Source organism: Sceloporus undulatus, chromosome 9 (assembly GCF_019175285.1).
Source record: "Sceloporus undulatus isolate JIND9_A2432 ecotype Alabama chromosome 9, SceUnd_v1.1, whole genome shotgun sequence".
In the NCBI taxonomy this organism is placed as follows: domain Eukaryota; kingdom Metazoa; phylum Chordata; class Lepidosauria; order Squamata; family Phrynosomatidae; genus Sceloporus; species Sceloporus undulatus.
The window spans coordinates 1763930-1784753 of NC_056530.1; the positions used below are offsets into that span (position 1 = coordinate 1763930).

The window sequence follows — 20824 nt, forward strand, 5'->3', positions numbered from 1 at the left end:
TTTAGATCCTTTTTGAATTGGGCCAGGGAGGTAGCCGAGCGGAGCTCAGTGGGCAGCGCATTCCAAAGGGCCAGGGCGGCGATGGAGAATGTCCTCCTCGTGGTGGAGGTGAGCCTGGCCCCAGGCACCTTCAGTAATTGCTGCCCAGATGTTCTGAGGGTGCGGGACGGAATATACGGGGAGAGGCGGTCCTTCAGGTATCCTGGGCTTTCTGACTTATGGCGATCCTATAACGGGGTTTGCTTTGCAAGTTTCTTTCTTTGCCATTCCCATTCTCTGAGGCTGAGAGTATGTGACTTGCCCAAGGTCACCCAGTGGGTTTCCATAATTTCTGAAGTGCAAATGCAGGCGTTGTGCACTTTCCTATGGACTCCAACTTACAGCAACTTTATCAAAGGGTTTCTTTGCAAGATTTCTTCAGGAGGTTTGCCATTGCTTTTTGTCCTAGGAGGTATGCCTGTTCTAGGGTTTCTTTGCCTGAATGGGGACTTGAACCCTGGTTTCCTAGAATTCTAGCCCAACACTCAAAACTACTATACCGCACTGACTCAGCTGTGCAGATCACGCTGAGCTATAACTGACCAACGGTCTTGTTTAGTATAATACAGCTTCTCATGTTTCTAACTCCTTTGGTGTCACTTTGGGTTCCAAGAAATTCAAGATATAAACAGAGCTTGGGAAAGTAACATTCCAAGGTTTCGCCAACAGCATGGCCAACATTGTGCTGAGAGTTGCTCCCTCTCTCCCGAATAATCCAACCTGGAAGTAGTAGCTGAAAAAAAGTAACATTCCCAACCACTAAATGTGACAAAGAATAAAATCCACTTGGCCAGATGCAGCTCACTGTGGCCCTTTACTACCAGTGGGATTTACCAATTAAATCTCATTTAATTGCCTTCTGGAGCCTGTGGAACAAGGAAAGGGGATCAAGTCCCCAGCAGGCAATAGTCCACAGTGGAAGGAGGCATGTGCAGATCAGAGACTAAGGAGCCACCATTTCAAGATCTCGAGCCGCACGGCTGTCTGAGTTGTTAAGGGGCACCCATTGGGAGAGGATAGCAGCTGGTGCTGGAAATAGCAAACAATTTTGTCAAGTGGTACCAGTTTAACCCTTGGTTTTGTGGAAATAAGAGAAGGCCCTGGGTGTCGGGTGGGGTGGGACTAGAGCAGGCTCATGTTGCTTACTTAACACTCGGGAAAGTGTGACCATTTACACAACGACGGCTCCAGTTTCTTTGTCCCAGCAGACACCAGAGGAAGCCACGAAGGAGAAAAATAACCAACTTCCCTGGAAGTCAACGTCCCCCAGCCTTTCGGACAGATTGTCCCCTCCACCTTGTTTACAGAGCTCTCTCCATCTCTCAATCTCTGGAGGGACGATTGCTCAGCCCCCCATGTGACAACATGTCACCCTTTTGGAAACACGACCCCCTTCCCAACCGATCCTGCCAGCCGAAGTACATGTGACTCTCGGAGATAAATTATAAATAGACAAGAGGCAGACAAAAGTGCAGAAACCCACAGGCTTGGCTGTACAAGTCGGCTGACAAGGCACCCTAGAAGCCCAAAAGAAGAGCATAAGACATTTTCTTTGGAGTCTTCAGCTACAAAGGATATAATTTGGAAGCGTCGAACAGGGCAATGGATTACCAGCCGAGCATCATCCGGGACACTAACCCTATGGAGAATCTGGAGAAGCAATTGATCTGCCCCATATGTCTGGAGATGTTCACCAAGCCCGTAGTGATCTTACCTTGCCAGCATAACCTCTGCAGGAAATGCGCCAATGACATCTTCCAGGTCAGTAGGGTCCCCTCCTAATATTAACCCAAAAGGTGGGTAATTGTAACTTTTAAAACTGCCTTGCCTTTGCAAAGAACAAAACTATCAATACTAGAGGCAATGCTGAAGCAAGAGCTGTGAGGTAAGGAAGGTGAAACAAGGTATGGCAGCAGGTTCACAAGATCTTTGAAAGCAAAGCTTGGACAGGTTATTTCTTTGAAATGAAACGCCTAGAATTTCCCAACCAGAGTGGCTATAGCAACATTTTCCACTTTACAGGTCATGCTGGTCAGGGGAATCCTGGGAGTTAGCAGCTTTTCTAGGATCTGGTCAAAATTGGAACAGTATTTTCACAAAGGTTCAAGTTAGCATTTTCTTAGATTGGTCTTTGATGAAATTTCTATGGTGTCCAGCCAATCCTATGCCTCAGAAGTAAGTTCCACCGGGTTCAAGAAGATGTGTCTAAGATTGTAGCATTTAACTTTTGCCCCCTAAGTGTCCTTAGGCTCAAAACAGACCTTTATAGATACTGAAATTGTGAGTGAAATTGCACCATGCATTTTAGATATTGAACAATGCTCTCCATCATTGTTTTGTAACCACTCTTGGAGGTCATTTGGTCCCTTGGCCCAAAGAAAAGTCACCTCTGGCTTGCAGTATCTAAACCTTGACCAAGAACTATTTCTCAAGAAAACCAGTTTCCTTCCCCAACTGAGTTAGAAATGGGAAAGCGGCCATTATAGCTAGGGGATTCTGGGAATTGTGGCACAAAAAATAAGTTTCCCAACACAGTGGGAATTGATCCCTGCCCACATTGCTTAACACCCCCACACTCAGAGATCAATTTCTCAAATGCAGTTGTCATTTTCTTCTTGCAAAAAAAGGTATCTCTAGGCTGCTGCCACAGTGCCAAAGTAATGCAGTTTGACACTGCTTATATGCTCCCACTGTCTGGATTTGGCAGGGACAGTCCCAATTACTCCCCTGTAGTCTCATTTTTCAGCTGCTTTTCAAATGTCCCTCTCTCTCCTTCCTCCTACCACTTTCCCCCTTTTTCCTCCAGTTGTCTTAATTTGTTGCAGACTGAGTTCAAAACGTGAAACATAGTGTGCACTCCATTAGCTCTTGGGGAGGAAAAAAGAAGGAGGACGCTCCTGTGCGTGCGCATGCTGCAGAAAATGGAGTTTATCGCACACGAATACGTCCGCCAAGAGGCCCTGTTCCATCCCCTGGCGCGCACCCGTTCGCATCCAGTCCTGACGGGCGTGATTTTTTGCTGACATCCGTCAGGCAAAAATCATACCCGTCAGGACTGGATGCGAATGGGTGCGCGCCGGGGGATGGAACAGGACCTCTTGGAGGACGTATTCATGTGCGATAAACTCCGTTTTCTGCAGCACATACGCACACACACGAGCGTCCTCCTTCCGTCCCCAGAATGTGTGTGCGATAAGGTCCTTGAGCATCCACACATTTTGATATCCACAGGAGGTCCTGGAAGCAACCCCAGCAGATACCAAGGACCCACTCTAAAATAAAGGAAACCATTGGGATTGTGAAACATCTGTCAGTGTTTATCATGGTGGTGCTATACATTTGTCAGGGTCCCTAACCCACCCTTTAAAATTTCAAAAATAGACACATCCTCTCAGGATTATGCTTCTTGTTGAAGACAGTTGAAACGGTTCCAAAAGGAATGTGTTTCTTATCCCAAGAGGTACTCCCGAGATAGGAAGAACCAGCTGATAAGAGTGCTGTTCCTTCAGGGGCCTCTCTTAGTTGTTGTGACGCAGTTGTTTCCAACAGTGTTGATCATTGTTGCTTGATTTCCAAGACAACAAAATAAAGGGAGGCAAAAGCAAGGTCCCAAAGGCAAAGGAGAAATTGGATTCCACTTGCTGGAACCGAGATCAAAGCTTACCCAAGTTCTTATAGTTTGGCTGGCAATTCCTGCAGTGAAGGCGGGAGGACAGATGCCTATTGAAACTAAAGCCAGAACTATCATTACTAATGATAGAGTTTGGAAAGTTACTTTGAAAAATTAATTCATTGTCATTACTCATCATAGTTCTTAACAGACAATATGGTGCCATTGCTCATTACAGTGGTGGAAGAATGGCATGAAACCATTAAAAAGTCCGCTAAAGCTGCATCTGCACTGCAGTATTAATACAGTTTGACACTGCTTTAACTGACATGGCTCCACCCTATTGAATCCTCAGATCTGTAGTTTGTTGTGGCACCAGAGCACTCTGACACAGTAGGCTAAATATCTCAGCAATCTACAAATCCCAGAATTGCACAGCATTGAACTACAACAGTTAAAGCAGTTTCAAATTCCATTAACTCTGTAATATAGATGCAGCCTTAGTCCTCCTAAAGTGATTTAAAATGCTCTTAAAATGTATAAAAAGTATAGATTTTATATTATAAAAGTTTAAAATATAAAAATATTTTAAAAAGTAACCAGAAAAATTTACAACTAATTTCATTCTCCCCTCGAAGTACGTTTTTTTTTAATGCCACTGCTGAGGCAAATGCTTCAAGGGCTGGCCCAGAAGTGAGGACTAAAGCTAGGGGTTTTTTTACATACGCATTCACACTACACAATTATAGTACTATGATTCCACTTGAAATGCCAAGGCAGCATCCTATGCAATCCTGGGATTTGCACTCCTAGGATTTAGAATTCTCTGCCAGAGAATTCTGACCAAACTACAAATCCCAGGATTTGATAGGATGCAGCCACATCAGTTAAAGTGGAATCATAGTGCTGTAACTGTGTAGTGTGAAAGGGCCCTTTGTCTTGCTGAATGTCTGGAGCATTTCATTATGTGATCAACCCATTCTGGCATGTGATTTGGATGTAAACTGGATCTAGGAGAGTATGCCAGCTGTCAACTTTGTTGGACAAAGACCTCCATTTGAGCCTGTGGTGCTGCCAGCTGTCACACATCTCCTATGAACATAAGAATATGAGCCTTGGTGGTTCAAGTTGGAAGATTTACCTAATCTAGGCTATGCCAGCCAGATGTACTTGGGAAGTCCACATGCAGGGTATCAAGGCAACAGCCATCTTCCACTGTTTTTCCCCACTAGTTGGCACTGAGGGATGTTTTGTCCCTGGAACCTGAAAGGTAGATATAGCCATTGTGACTAGTAGCCATTGATAGACTTATGAACAGGGCATAATGGTTTGAGTTTGGACTATGACTCTGGAGATCAGGGTTCAAATCCTGACTCAGCCATAGAAACTCACTAGATAACCTTGGGCAAGTCACACTCTTTCATCCCCAGGGGTTGGCAATGGCAAACCCCCTCTGAAGAAACTTGCCAAGAAAACCCCATGACAGATTCGCTTTAGGGTCAGTATGCTAGTTTTAAGCATTGGACTATGACTTGAAGGCACACAACAACAATAATAACAACAACAACAATGGCAAGTTACTTGTTTGACTTACATTTCTAGATATACAGTATAAGTTATAGATAAATCAACTTGCTACAAACACTGGTCATTTGATTTTGATATTAATTTGGATTTGTACTTCAGCCCATCTCTCCAGAGCTCAAGAGCCATCCCAAAACTCACCAAAAATAATCATACTTGTCTTTTCTGATGGGAATGAAAATCTCTCATCATGCTTTGTAAAAAGTTTAATCTTGGACAAATGGACCATGCCAATGGCTTAAACATCCAAGTAATAACCAGACTAGATAACCCACATCAAATTTGAAGCTTGGTTCTGACCAATGATATCCAGGCCTATTGGTAACATCTTGCTGCAACAGTTCCCCAAAAGAACTTCTGGTTGGCTCAGTGATATGTATGTGCATGTGTTGTGTGCCTTCAACTCATTTCTGACTTATAGCAACCTAAGGCAATCCTATCAGGGGGTTTTCTTGGCAAGATTTGTTCAGAGGAGGTTTGGCATTGCCTTCCCCTGAGGCTGAGGGCATGTGATTTGTGTAAGGTCACCCAATGAATTTACATGGCTGAGCTGGGCATCAAATCCTGGTCTCCAGAGTCGTAGTCCAACACCAAACCACTACACCATGTTGGCTCTTGGTTCAGTGACACTAGCTAGTTTTCCAGTGACAAAGTCTGTGATGCAAATGCAAAGCATGCTGGGGGGTTTCCAATTGTGTCAGAAAAGACAATTGTGAATCATTTTTATAAGAGATCAGATGTAATGATTTGATCACTCTTGAACAGCTGAAATCTCACATTGCACTTCCCGGGACAAGGTGGGATGGTGTTTGCTTGTGGGTTGCATCTTGTGTCTATGACCGACCTTTGTCTTCATGTTGTTGATGGGCTCTGTAGGCTGCTAACCCCTACTGGCAAACCTCTCGGGGAACAACTATTTCCGGAGGAAGGTTTCGTTGTCCATCTTGCCGTCACGAAGTCATCTTGGACCGTCATGGAGTCTATGGCCTCCAGAGGAACCTACTGGTGGAAAACATCATTGACATCTACAAGCAGGAATATACCAGGTTTGCATTAACCCTCTGCCATCCACTGTTATTTGCAAGATACTGGGCAGGCCTTACCATGAGACAAAATGCAGAGGCTACTTTAGGTCGAAAGTTTGGGGTGTCATGAAAAGGCAACAAATAGTTAGTACTTCTTCTTTCTTATCCAGGTCCCCCAACACAACTCTTTGGTCAACATGTGCCAAAAGATGACCATAGAGTTGCACTGGAGGACCCACAGATGCCTGGAGAAGTGTTCCCTCTATGAATCTCTATGTCCTCCAGTGCAACCTCTGCTGAATGTTGACCATAGGGGTCATGCTGGAGGAACTAGAGATTCCCAGAGAGAACATATTAATTAAATCCGCAAAAGTCAAAGCCACAAATGTGGAGGGATGACTGCATTTTATTTTATATTTATTTTACTTTTTCATACAGTTCTGGAGCTCTGCTGCTGCAATTTAATTTTAAAAAAAAACAAATGAGAAGAAATATAAAAATAAAATAAAATGAAAGCAATCAAGCTGCTTTGGAATAGAGGGGGGATGGGAGGTAAGGTGGAAACACTGATACTGACAATATCAAACTGCCCTGGAGTGACATTTCATACCTGAGTGCCATTGTCTGGAACTTCCCTGGAACAGCCAAAGGAATGGCTGGGAAGATACCAACTATATAGAATCATAGAATCATAGAGTTGGAAGAGACCACTAGGGCCATCCAGTCCAACCCCCTGCCATGCAGGAAATCCAAATCAAAGCATCCCTGACAGATGGCCATCCAGCCTCTGTTTAAAGACCTCCAAGGAAGGAGACTCTATCACCCTCCGAGGGAGTGCATTCCATTGTCGAACAGCCCTTACTGTCTCACTCCCTGCCAGACATTGCTGCTTAAAATACACCTGCAGAGATTTATATTCCTCTGATGTTAAACAAGATGCCACCCAAAGCTTTTCACAGCCCAAAGAGGAAACCTCAGTATTTGCTAATCGCTTCAGACCGAGCTGCTGGGTAATAAAACAATACAGGTTGAGTTTCCCTTATCCAGAATTCAGAAATGAAAAATATTCCAAAATCCAAAACCTTTTTTATGGGTGGCTGAGAGAGTGACACCTTTCATTGTATACAGACTTTCTTTCAGGCACAAAAATTATTTAAAATGTTGTGTATAAAATTACCTTCAAGCAATATGTATAAGGCGTATCTGAAACATAAATGAATTTTGTATTTAGACCTGAGTAACTCCAAGAGACCTCTATGTATGTCTAAGAAACACAGATATTCCAAAATAAATAATAATAACAATAATCTGAACTCCAAAACACTTCTGGTCCCAAGCATTTTGGATACTAAGGGAGACTCAACCTCTAATTTAAAAAGAAAGAGGGGGGGGGGGAACCACTCCAAAGTGGGTTTGTTGAAAAGTTAGCAATGTTGGTTGAGATCCAGCTGAGGCACCCATCCAGGAATAGACAAAGAAGGCAACTGTCAGAGGACCAGCCAAGCATAAAAACTTCTCCATTCTAATTATCCAGAGTGGCTCAAGAGATGTCTCTTGACCCTATGAACATTTCACTCAGTGTCAAAGCTCAGAAAAGGTATCTTTTTGGGACTTCAGCTTCCAGAATCCCCAACCAACATAATTCCTGGCTGTTCAGCTGGAGGAGTCTGGAAGTCCAAAACTAGCACTGCTTGATCAATTATTTGTATTACTGTTGCCAGGATTGTCTGCATCCACACCAACTGCTTTTGCTAGCTATTTCTTCCTCTCAAGGCTTGGTCTGACCCCATGGTCACTTGAAGTATATGCTTATTCACACATAATGTAATGAGCCCATGGAACTCACCTCCACATGATGTTGCACAGCCCATAACTTAGGTGGGGTTTAAACAAGAGATTGGAAAAATTAATAGAAAAAAAACGTGTCATTTTATTTTATATTTATTTTACTTTTTCATACAGTTCTGGAGCTCTGCTGCTGCAATTTAGTGTCAGTGGCTATTGGCTATAAAGACCCAAAGGAACCTGTGCATTCAGAAACTTTACCTGTCCAAATACCAGGTATTGGGACCTAACAGGAGCTGCTGTTTCTGATACCTGTTTGTGAGCTTTAAATAGGTATCTCATTGGCTGGTATTAGAAATATCACCTTTACCAACCCTATAGTTGTTGACATACTGTACTATGCCCACATCAGCTTTGGATACCCATGTGGACATATTATGCCCTCATCATCTCTCAGCCTTGTGGGGAATGGTAAGATTCGTAATTCCAAAACATCCGAGTCAGGGCACCCAAAGTTAGAAAAGATGGTTTGGCTATATGAACCCTGGTTCTGAACGAGCAGTATCCTTTTAGTATACCTTGGGAGTTGCTAATGAAGCCAGGATAATATTAGAACCTTTGGGTTAAGAAAATAGTCTACACACAAAGCATCCACACATGGTCCCAGTAATATATTCCCATTAAGGGACATTAAATTTGGGTGGATTAGGGAGGAATCCAAATATAGGAGGCTAAGTGCTGATGAAGATACTTTTGGGGTATCATCCGAACGCTCTCCAGAATGAAGGAATACTGCCGGCCTCCCAAAATAAAACTCAGTGGCTCTGCATGGGCACAGCTAGCAAGCTTCTCGGACAGAGTGGCATGCAGAGAAGGAAAGTCTAAACATAATCTCTCGGAGGAAGTTAATATTAGAGATGAGGTGGGAACAAATCCAGTTCTTACTGTACTAAGAGGTGGCGAGGGTTCAGACTTACTTGCTTTCACACCAGATTTGTCACATCTGCAATGAATCTTTTAGAGCTGGACTCGGTTTTCCATCCTCAGAAAGAAAGACAGACTAATCCCTAAAAGAAAAGAAGAGAAAAGAATAATCAAAGGGTGTTGATGATGAGCCAGTATGCCACATTCTTTTGGAGAAGAGTGAATTAAATTTAACAAAGACGTATCTCTTTCACAAAATATGGCTGCTGCCACACTGCAGAATTAAGGCAGTTTGACATCACTATAAGTGCCACAGCTCCATGCTATGGAATCCTGGGATTTGTAGTTTGTGGTGGCTGTCTGACAGGGAAGGCTAGATATCTCATAAAACTACAAGCCGCAGAATTCCATAGCATGGAGCCATGGCAGATAACGTGCAGTGAAACTGCATCAATTCTGCAGTGTAGATGCAGCCAAAAGTTTTCCAAAAAAGGTGCCAAATAGTGAATATTCATCAAAAAGTTCAGAAACCCTTGAGTGTTTGCACAATGGGTATAAAACTGTTGAAATTATCCATTCTTTGCATATGAGAATGAAATAAGTGAACATCTACACACTATACCTTCCAAGTGATACACTGACTTAGTGACTGAATCCTCTGTCATCCCATTTTTTCAGATGGTTTTAAAATGTTCCAGTATCTTTGTTCTCCTCCCTTTGTCCTCAGTTTACACCAGTTGCTTCAAACTGAGTTGAAATACTTACACTCAGTTAACATAGCAGCGGGGAAGGACTCAAAGGGTCAGAGTCCTGCCCTTCACAAGGCAAAAGCAAACTCCTGTCTTCTCCATTTATGTTTGCCAGTCATTACCACATTCTGATGTTGCTTGGCCATATGTGTTCTAGTTTTCATCTGTGAAATGCTAGAAGATCTGACATACCTGCTCCCCAGTGCTAGGCCAACAATTTAACTAATGTTCTCAACTGTGCTGTTACTGTTCTTGTGTTTTCTCCAGCCGGCCACTGAAGAAGGGCAGCCATCCAATGTGCAAAGAGCATGAAGACGAGAAAATCAACATCTATTGCTTAACCTGCGAGGTGCCCACCTGCTCCATGTGCAAAGTCTTTGGGGCTCACAAAGACTGCGAAGTAGCACCCCTCCAAAGTGTCTTCCAGGGACAAAAGGTACAGTGCAATGTGTACAGCAGCTTCTTCGACTTCACACTGAGTTATGGAGCTTATTTCCAGACTTTGTGTAGCCAGCAAACTCTTCCCCAGGCTGTGTGGTTGCAGAGGAACCCTTGAACATTTTCTGTAGGTAGTTTACAGGCTGAATATCAGCTTTATCCAACTTGGTCCCTCTCAATATGTATGTGTGCATATGTCTGTGTGCCTTCAAATTGCCTGGAGTCTTATGGTGGCCCCACAAATTTCATTTGTTGTTGTTATGTGTAATTTCCAACTCATGGAGACCCTAGGGCCATAGGGTTTTCATGGCAATTTTCTTCCAAGCAAGTTTGCCATTACCATCCCCTGAGAATGTGACATGCCAAGGGTTTTCTTGGCAGGATTTGTTCAGAGGAGGTTTACCCTTGCCCTTCCCCTGAGGCTGAGAGAGTGTGACTTGCCCAAGGTCACTCAGTGGGCTTCAGAGCAAAGGTTTCCTTTCCTTGACCTTAGTGGGGTTCACAGCTCATCAACTGGCCTGCAGATAGACTCTCAGGGCCAGAGAGAAAATGTCTCCCTTTTGGGCAGAGAGCAGATTGGAGATGTTCGGATGTGCTGCGCTGTGTGTCTTTCAGGAATAGCCTCTGACCCCTAATATGAATACACAGATGACTGCAGTCCCCAAGCAGTTCCTGGTGGTTATATTTAGAGTCACTTAAGAGCTGCGAAGTAGCAATAGACGTCTAGAAAGGGCGCCCATTCCCAAGGGAGCAGCTGTGAATGGGATTTGGGGAATGGCTGGGGGAGTCTTCCCCCACATGTATTGAATGGGATCAATGGATTATCCACAACCCCCTTCCAGGATGGGAAAAATCCCTACAAAAGGAATGTCCCATTTGAAGATGAAGTAGTCTAATTTCTAAATGTTGAACAACAGATTAAACCTCAAGTGATAAAGCGAGTGAACAAATTGAACTTTAAAAAAATAAACTTTTAACTCAGTGCATAAAATGCAAATCTAGATTGAGCAATTAGATTCTAATTTATTTTTTAAAATGTAGATGGTATCTTTGTCGCACCCCCTGAAATTCCCTCTTGCAATCTCTGTGGTTACTTCAGGTTGAGAACTTCTGTGTAATAAACATTATAAAAGAAAGGGAAGGAATGAGATGAGAAGAAGGAAATAATTAAATCCAGTCAATCTTTTCACTACAAGAAAGTTCCTCTTGCATTGTAGGATTCTTCATTGTCCAGTTGGACTTTCTGTTTCCAGGGCCATCTTCTTTTCTCGCTATGCTTTAAAGAAGAAGCACAGTTTGCCCTTTGGCTCAGAGGGAGAGGTGGGCTGCATGGATTCAAACTATTTTTATCCTCTTCCTTCACAGACGGAGCTGAACAACTGCATCTCAATGCTGGTGGCAGGGAATGACAGAATCCAGACTATCATCAACCAGCTGGAGGAGTCGTGCAAAACCACTGAGGTGAGGAATCCAACAAATGGCTGAGCTCTTCGAAATCCAAGCTGTTGAAAGGAAACCTAACCCTGAGCAATGGCTGATGGCTCAGGCATTGCTGGAGAGGGAAAAGGAAGAGAGAGATGTATCTCCATCTGTGCAGTTCATTCCATGCTCCCTTTCAGATCCAGGCAGCTAAAGCAGAGGAGAAAACTCCTGAATCTAAATTTTAGATCAGGATGGGCCACAATGGACGGCGATACAGTAACCAATTTCTCTCCCTTAACTCATCTGCGGGCTGCACTCACCAGCAAACCCAAACACCTCCCTCTGTTTTTCTGCAGTCCTTCTCAAAATGGTGACAGGCAGTGACATCACTTCACATCCAGTTGCCATTTTGAGAGGAACTCTAGAGAAAAACAGCTATTTGCTGCAAGTTTTAGATGGACCTAGAATCATAGAATCGTACAATAATAGAGTTGGAAGATACCACAAGGGCCATCCAGTCCAACCCCCTGCCATGCTGGAAACCCAAATCAAAGCATCCCCGACAGATGGCCATCCAGCCTCTGTTTAAAGACCTCCAAGGAAGGAGACTCCACTACACTCCGAGGAAGGAGTGTGTTCCACTGTCAAACAGCCCTTACTATCAGGAAGTTCTTCCTAACGTTGAGGTGGAATCTCTTTTCCTGTAGCTTGCATCCGTTGTTCCATATTCTAGTCTCTGGAGCAGTAGAAAACAAGCTTGCTCCCTCCTCAATATGACATCCCTTCAAATCTTTAATCAGGGCTATCATATCACCTCTTAACCTTCTTTTCTTCAGGCGAAACATCTCCAGCTCCCTAAGTCATTCCTTGTAGGGTATGGCTTCCAGACCCTTCACCATTTTAGTTGCTCTCCTTTGGACATAATAATAATAATAATAATAATAATAATAATAATAATAATAATAATTATTATTATTATTATTATTATTATTTGGAAATGCTCCAGTTTCTCCACATCCTTTTTAAATTGTGGTGCCCAGGACTGGACACAATATTCCAGGTGGGGCCTGAACAGAGCAGAATATAGTGGCACTATTACTTCCCTTGATCTAGACACTATACTTTTGTTGATGCAGCCTAAAATTGCATTGGCCTTTTTAGCTGCTGCGTCGCACTGTTGACTCACGTTCAACTTGTTGTCTACTTGGACTCCCAGATCCCTTTCATATGTAGTTTCATTCAGCCAGGTGTCAACTTGGCAAGGAATTGCCACCAGGATAAGGATAAAGAACACCCTGAAAGCTTAGGTTTAATTTTTCATTGTAACCTTCACTAAAACATATAGGATCAATCAATGGCAATGCTGCTGTGATTTCACTCCAGAAGCTTTAAGAGGAATTCTTGACCCTACAGTCCCCTTTTTTCAACCTCATGTGCTCCCCTCAGCAATTGTTTCTACACTCATTCATTTACTCCTTCCTTCTTTTCTTCTTTTTGTTCCCTGGCAATAGGAAAATAGCCGGCAGGTCAAACAGGCTTTGTATGAGAAGTTCGAAGCTCTCATTGCCATCTTGCAGGAGAAGAGGACTGAGCTGTTGGAGCGCGTTGCTAAGGAGCAAGAAGAAAAGGTTGGGCTTATGAAAAACCTCATCCACCAGTACAAAGATCAGTTGGAGGAGTCTTCCAAGCTGGTGGAGACAGCCATTCAATCCATGGAGGAGGAAGCTGGGGCTGCTTTCCTGATGGTGAGTCAAACCTTTATACAATACAACCCCTATACCTGTGGGACCAGTATCCATGGTTTCACTAATGCATGGCTGAAAAAAGTATGGTCTCTGTAGGCATCTGAGTGTCCTACAGCGTGACTTTGTGGTCAACATATGGCAGAAGTTGACCATAGATTTGCACTGGAGGACCTCCAAATGCTCAGAGAGCACACTAGGCCTCCAGCACGATCCTATGATCAGCTTCAGCCAGAAATATAGGGTTCACTATTATCCATGATTTTTACTATCCATGGTAAATCTGGGAATGTATCCCCTGCAGATACGAGGGTTAGTCTGTACATACGCATAAATAATGTGTGTGTGATGGCAATGGCAGCTGGTGGCTTCCCTGTCGGTGGGTTGGTCTGCTCACAGTTTTAACCTGAACTCCCCAATGTGCTGAAGTTTATCCCCGAGGCTCCATTAAAGTTTGGACTAAAAACCAGGAAATGCATGCCAGCTGCCACTGTACTGGGGAAGAACAATAAGTAGGCAAGTCACTCTTGGTCCTTTGCATAGAGACTGGGTGAGATTTGCTATTTCCTCCTAGCTAGGAGCTAGGAAAAGTTATTTTTTTAGGACTACAGCTTGCGGAGGGATTCTGAGAGCTGTAGTCCAAAAGGTAACTTTTCTAAGGTGTGACAATGAAGGTAAAATAAAAAAAATGCAAGAGTTGCTTTTGCAGCTTGATTCCTTTTAATCTAGACATTATATTTTCCATAACCAGATGGAAAAATAAATCCACCTGGCCCTCAACACAGGTCTGGAGGAAGGAAGAAATTTCTTTAGTTTTTGCATTTTAATGCAAACACATCCCATACCAATATATAAAGTACTTCCAAACTAAGACCTGGTTGCATCTCCCAAACTAAGACATGAACCAAAATGCTATTCCACTTCTAATCCTGCACTTTTCTGAATACTGCAATGTAATTTATTTATTTATTTTTTGCATCTATAAATAAAACATGCATATCAGTGAAAATATACTAGTCAGGGAAAACTGCTTGCGAAAATTATGTGGATTAGGAAAAATCCACACTGGAAATTATTTACAAAAATGTGAAGTCAAAGGCTTTCATGGCCAGCATCCATAGTTTACTGTGAGTTTTTTAGGGCTATGTGTCCATGTTCTAGAAGAGTTTATTCCTGACGTTTCACCAGCATCTGTGACTGGCATCTTCAGAGAATGCTGGCATGGAAGAGAGAGGGATATATACTCAGTCTGTGTGTGTGTGTGTGTGTGTGTGTGTATCCCACTGTCTTCCATACCAGCATTCTCTGAAGATGCCAGCCACAGATGCTGGTGAAACGTCAGGAATAAACTCTTCTAGAACATGGCCACTTAGCCTGAAAAAAACATTTACAAAAATGTTTAAAGCAAGGGAAGTATACATAAAGTGTATGAATGTTCAGGCAGAGTATTTTTTTTAATTGAAAACTGTTGTGGGAACAAGAACCTGACCTTGGAAAGATGATACAGTGAATGAAAACAAAAACTGATTAATTTGCCTGTCCCTGGTACATCAAGCAATGTCCAAGACTTTACTGTAGCATTTATTCACCATTGAGTCCCATTTAGCAAAGGCCATAGAGCTGCCATCACAACTTCTGACTCTATTATTTGTTCCTGCTGAGTATTGTAGAGGAAGTTATTAAAAAATTAAAATGGCAGTTGCACATGACACTTAATGTAGCACTATATTATCCACATGTGCCCAGTCCTGTGGCAAGGATCCTTCCATAATACCTTCAAATGTGCCATATTTAAATAAAGAGGTCACTTGCAATGTTAATTAATAGTGTCCTCCTTGCAGCTTCTGTTCCTATTATTGCTTTCTGTTTAGGAGGGCAAGATGATGAATTGCCTCTTAATTACTCAGCTTCTCTATTCTATCTGGAGGAGTTTAATTTATTATTATTTTATTTCCAAAATGTCTATCCTTTACCTTTATTGCCAGCTGACAATTTCACAGTGGAAACAAAACTAGAAATTATTATTTTCTTTTCACCAATTTCCTCCCTTTTCTCTTCTTTTAATGACAAAACAACAGTACTGTATATCCCTATGAATGAAAGAAAAATGGTGGTACGGGAATAAAAGAATAAAAGAAACAAATTATCCAAGTCTGTTCCCATGGGATTTGGGATTTTTTAAAACAAAATTGGAATATTTACATGATGAGGTATCTTGGAGATGGGACTCAACCCTAAACATGCAAATCAGTTATTTTTATACACCTTATACATGAAATGCGTGTTTGTATATTTGAACTTTTTCCGAGTTGTAACTGTATATTTAAATTTCATTTTATTCTGAGCAAACCGAAGTCCCAGTTTTGGGAGACAGTCACGCTTTTAACACAAGACACATAAGTTAAATAACTGACGGATCAAATCAAATAAACAAAATAATTTATTATCATGATAATGATTAAATAATAGGTAATAATGAAATGAATAAACTGCTGACTAGTCTTTTATTAAACAGAAAACGTCTTTATCAACTAATGATGTTTCTCCTTCTCTGTCTCCTTCGCCTCATTCCAGACTGCAAAGCAGCTCATTAAAACGTAAGTCCTGAATACATCTTTCCCTTTAAATGGAAGTTTCTATGTAGAAATCTATTAGTTGTAGGAGCCATATCAGTCAAAGCAGTGTCAAACTGCATTATTTCTGCAGTGCAGATGAGACCAGTGTCTCACTTTCTACAGTGCCAGAAATTTGGGGACTGATGGGAAATTTCATTGGGTGGCATAATTTTTATTTGTGGGGCAATACACTCTTTCCCCCCTCTCCTATAGCTACACCCCTGAAAAGTCTTCCTTACTTTTCATTTCCCTCTTGTTGCCCAAAATATCAAAAAGGCTGTTTTGTCTGCCTGCTTAAAGTATTGATGTACCATCCTTCATTACAATAAATCAGGAGATGGCGTGTAATTATATTTCAAACAAGACAATGCAATCTACCGAAATGAAAGCCACAAATAAGACTGCAATTTGAAACAGACAATCATTACAAGATGAAAACCCTTTCTCGTTTTGTTTTCTCCTTAGAATTGTGGATGCATCAAAGGGAGCTCAGTTGGAGAAGATTGAGCCAGGCTTTGAAAACATGGACTATTTCACTGTAGACACAGAAAACGTTACAGAAATCTTGAGAAGCATTGACTTTGAGCCAGGTATGGTGACATGATGTTCTGTCAGTGTGAGAAATTGTTATGAGGACTTTCACTTCTACCCTTCAACATATTGCTAGCCTGACCCCAAACCCAAATCCAATCTGAACACATTTAATCTCATCACATAGGATTGCATCTAGTGAGTACTTGGATGGTAGACCACCAGGGAATACTAAGGCTTCTCCTCTCTAGGTACTGTTCGACCCCATTCCCACTTACAGATAAATCAGTGTACACTCTGAATTGATGGGTCGATTCGACAGCGGAGCATGGTTCCCACTACATTTGTCCCTATCACAGTTTTTCCCTCTAAAATAATCCACTTGTGGTTCACATTCATGCATGAATTGATTCAAAATGGACCTGCTCCAGCCAGCCAAAAGGGAAATGTGAATCAATTCCAATCCGCAGAATCGATTTATTGAAAAAGATGCCGAAAAAGCAGCCTCAAAAAGACACAGGTAAATGGGTCTGATGCAAGGCCCCCTTTGCCAAATCGCTTCAGCGATTCGATTTAAGTAGGAACCAGGGTCATTTGAACTTGTTCAAACTGAATTGCAATTTGGTTTAAATGGTAGTGGGAATGACGCCTTCAGAATGAACTCAGCCTGAAATTCTTGAGAGCTGTTGCCAATGCAAGTTGGCAATACTGGGCTAGGTGGATCAATGCTCTCATTCATCTTAAGGCAGCTTGGCATGTTTCAATACATTGGGTCACTAATACCTGTTAAAATACTGACCTGCTGGTCTTCAGACTGATCCAAATTTGATGCAGAATGAAACTACTGCCTGAGTTAGCAGACTGCTGGTGACCAAGGAGGCCGAGAGAGGAGCATGAGAATAGGGATGGGAAAAAAGTGTCAACATCCATCTTACAAACCACCACTCCCCAGACTCAATGCAAAGTACACTCCAAATCAACACATTTGCAAGGTCTGAAGTACATTTCAGAACAGTAAAATATGCACAAGACTATGCATATATTTTAAACATGCAAATGGATGAAATGCATGCACTAGGGGGAAAAGCACTTTTTCATTTTAGTCAGGACTGTGGCTTCCGTGATTGAGTCTATCCATCTGGAATACAGCCATTCTCTTTTCCTATTGCTTTCTACGGTATTAAACATTACAGTATTGCTTTTTCTAGCAAGTCATGTCTTTTCATGATATGGCCAAAGTATGACAGTCTCAGTTTAGTCATCTTGGCTTCTAGGGCTTGATTTGCTCTAGGATCCTTTATTTTTTTTGTCTTTTTAGCAGTCCATGGTATCCATAGAATTCTTCTGCAGCACCACATTTCAAATGCATTTATTTTCTTCCTATCCGCTTTCTTCACTGTCTGGTTTTCACACCATACATAGAAACTGGACTAGTTGTAGCCCATCTTTTCTGATCCCTGCCTGGAGCAAACTATTCAGAAACATAGTTATGTTAGTCTGAAATATGATTATGCAAAGGGATCTTGTAACACCAGTTCACTCCATGCCTCTTATGAAGTAAATTAAGTCTAGGGAAGCTTATGCTACAACTTCTTTCGCTCAGTCTCAAAGGTGCTACAAGGCCCCTTTGCATACTGGAATAAACTATACCAGACTAGATGACAGTTTCCTTCTTAACTAAACTCCCAGGCCCAGAAAGCTCTTTAGCAGGTGGTCACTTTATAGAAAATGTGCTCCTAATATTCCCCCCATTGTTTTCTTCCTTCCTTTTTTAGATGAAGACAGTGAAGAGGTGAATGAAGAAGACGAAGAAACTGAAGAGGAAGAACCTCAAAGTGGAAAAGTAGACAGTATGTATTTTTTAAAAAGGTTGGGGAGAAAATTCGGGATAAAGGAGAAAGTCTTGAAACTTTTAAGCTGGGCAGTTTGTTAGAAGGAGCCACTGTTTTGGATATATCGATCCACCTGGAGGCTGATAGCATTGGAAAACATCTGAAAAACATCATTTCAGTGCCATCAGGATCCAAAATGGCACATTAGAGATAATGTGTTGAACTTGAACCTCCTGTGTATATCATTGTGATTTGACTATCAGGTTGTGGCTTTTCCTCACACAGGAGGCCATTGACCTGGATGGGTAGATTTCCAGTCTGATGTTGCCATAATGTTGTGGGTTCTCAGCAGTGCTAGTGGTTCTGAGTAATGGTTCTGGTCCTAGATAGCTTCAAAATGGGAGACAAATTCATGACAGACAACGGGTCTATTAGTGGCAATAAACCATGCTGGCTAAATGGGACCTGCAAATTCTGGTTAGAAGAAAGCAAGCATGATGCACATATTTTATCATGCCACAAAATCAGTTAGCAAGTCAGTCTCATCCTGAGATTGTTGGGTCCAGAAAATCCCCAATCTATCTGTCCAGGCACCATACATTGGTTTTTCTTTCATCTTTCAAAGTCAATATTGAGTGATTGATTGATTGTATTTATATCCTGCTCTTTAGGTACAAAAGCTCTCAGAGCGACTTACAGATAGTTAGACAGGTCCCTGCCCTCATCACACTACACTGTTATAGCCCTCTTATTCCACTTTACTTGCTATGTCTTCCACATATGGAAACCTGGGATTTGTAGTTTACTGTCACCTAAGAGCTCTCTGGCTGTTAATTCTAAATTACCCTCCCTAAACTGCAAATCCCAGGTTTCCACATAATAGCACAAGTGAGATAACAGTGCTATACCAATGTAATGTGATAACATCTAAAATGCAGCAAACAGTGATACCTTTGGTTGGTTGATTAAAGGTATCCCTGTTTTGTGGCTTTTGGATGTCATAGTACTTTGCTTTATGGCCAACACAGCTACCCATATTTCCTGGAAGTGTAGTATGATATTCCACAACATCTTCAATAGGTTCCTTTCACTTACCATTACCTTTCATTGTCCCTTTTTGTTTCAGATCCTCAGTAACAAAACAAGGTGTCACGAATTCCAAGAAAAGAAAAGGAAACTCTGCCTATACAGAGATACCAGGAGGATTTGGGAAAGATGAAGGGTGGAGTAGGAGAAACCCAAACTGAAATGCCTAGGAAGGAAGAGGAGGAGGAGAAAGGCGAAGTCCAGCCAAAGAAGAACCGTTAGGAAAGTGGAATTCCTGACAATTCAGAATGAAATCTTGCACAAAGACACTTTTATACACGGGTGCAAAACAGAACCTTTCATACGTTTTATAAGTCATGTGTTTTTTGTACAAAATTGCCATGGCACTTGATTTTTGATTTTTTTGTAAAGTAATGTGCTTTTCCCTCTTTTTCTTTTTCTTTCTGATTTTCTTTCTTTCGTATCACCCACAGACCGAGGGACATTGATTCTGGGAATTAAGTTCAAGCATTTCTTTGCACCACGTAGAACCAGTAATAGAGAAGACGACAGTAAAGCTTAGGGTTAGACTGTAGGAAAGAGAACAAAAATACTAGTTTTAGTTCATTGGTTTGATATAGAATGAGGAGTCTGGTGAAGAATATTCTCTGCCTCAGTGCCTGTAGTTCAAGTGAAAGATGTATGTCAATTTTTCCTTTTGGTTGTATATAGCTACACAATAAAAATGAATTGTGGTTTTAGCTTTGGTGGCAACGATTCTTCTAGTAACTGTGTGCTGGAGGGTACCATGGTATTGGCAGACCATCAAAATTATTACCTCCAAAACTTTGCAAAGACCAATAATAATAATAATAATAATAATAATAATAATAAGTTTAATTTATATCCTGCTTCTCCTTCAGGATCGAGGCAGGTTACAACAATAAAAATTACATCAATAAAATACATAATACATATAAATTAAAATACATACTCCCCTTATCCCTCCTACCCCAAACTAATCTACATAATCATAAAAATAACATTATAAAGTACAATTAAAATCAGTTAAATGGTCATAACTAGGGCGAGACACCTCTAGGCAATCTTTGGCCGTCCATATCTGTGAAACTGGGTCGATCAATCAGGGAATTCAATTTAATTCAGTAATTTAGAAAGCTTTTAAAAAAGATTGATGGAGGAAGCAAAAACTGGGGAAAACCCAATAAAGTCAGAAGAAGATATAAAGGAGGCATATCAACAGACATTATTTATTAATTTTTTAAAAAAGTTATATGTTTTGAACTATGCGTGCCATCAGAGGCCTTCCCTTCCTTAGGGGTTCTTTAAAATGAAATTTCTGCAGCTGAACTTCCCACATCATTTACTGGACAAAATGGGGATATCCAAAATGCACTGGGCTGGACATGTCTCCAGGGTGTTGGTTTTTTTTAAGCAAAACACATAGACAGGTATTGTTGTTGTATGCCTTCAAGTCATTT

At 41.6% G+C, this 20824-nt stretch overlaps 1 protein-coding gene across 1 annotated transcript; it reads left to right on the plus strand.

Annotated features, from left to right (window-relative positions):
• The first annotated feature begins 1492 nt into the window (after positions 1-1492).
• On the plus strand, positions 1493-20083 carry TRIM63 (tripartite motif containing 63). The gene is made up of 9 exons (XM_042440712.1): positions 1493-1800; positions 6110-6279; positions 9984-10152; positions 11520-11615; positions 13088-13321; positions 15893-15915; positions 16399-16523; positions 18240-18314; positions 19423-20083. The coding sequence occupies exons 1-9, from the start codon at positions 1642-1644 to the stop codon at positions 19431-19433; spliced, it is 1062 nt and encodes a 353-aa protein (XP_042296646.1). The 5' UTR covers positions 1493-1641; the 3' UTR covers positions 19434-20083.
• The last annotated feature ends 741 nt before the right edge of the window (positions 20084-20824 follow it).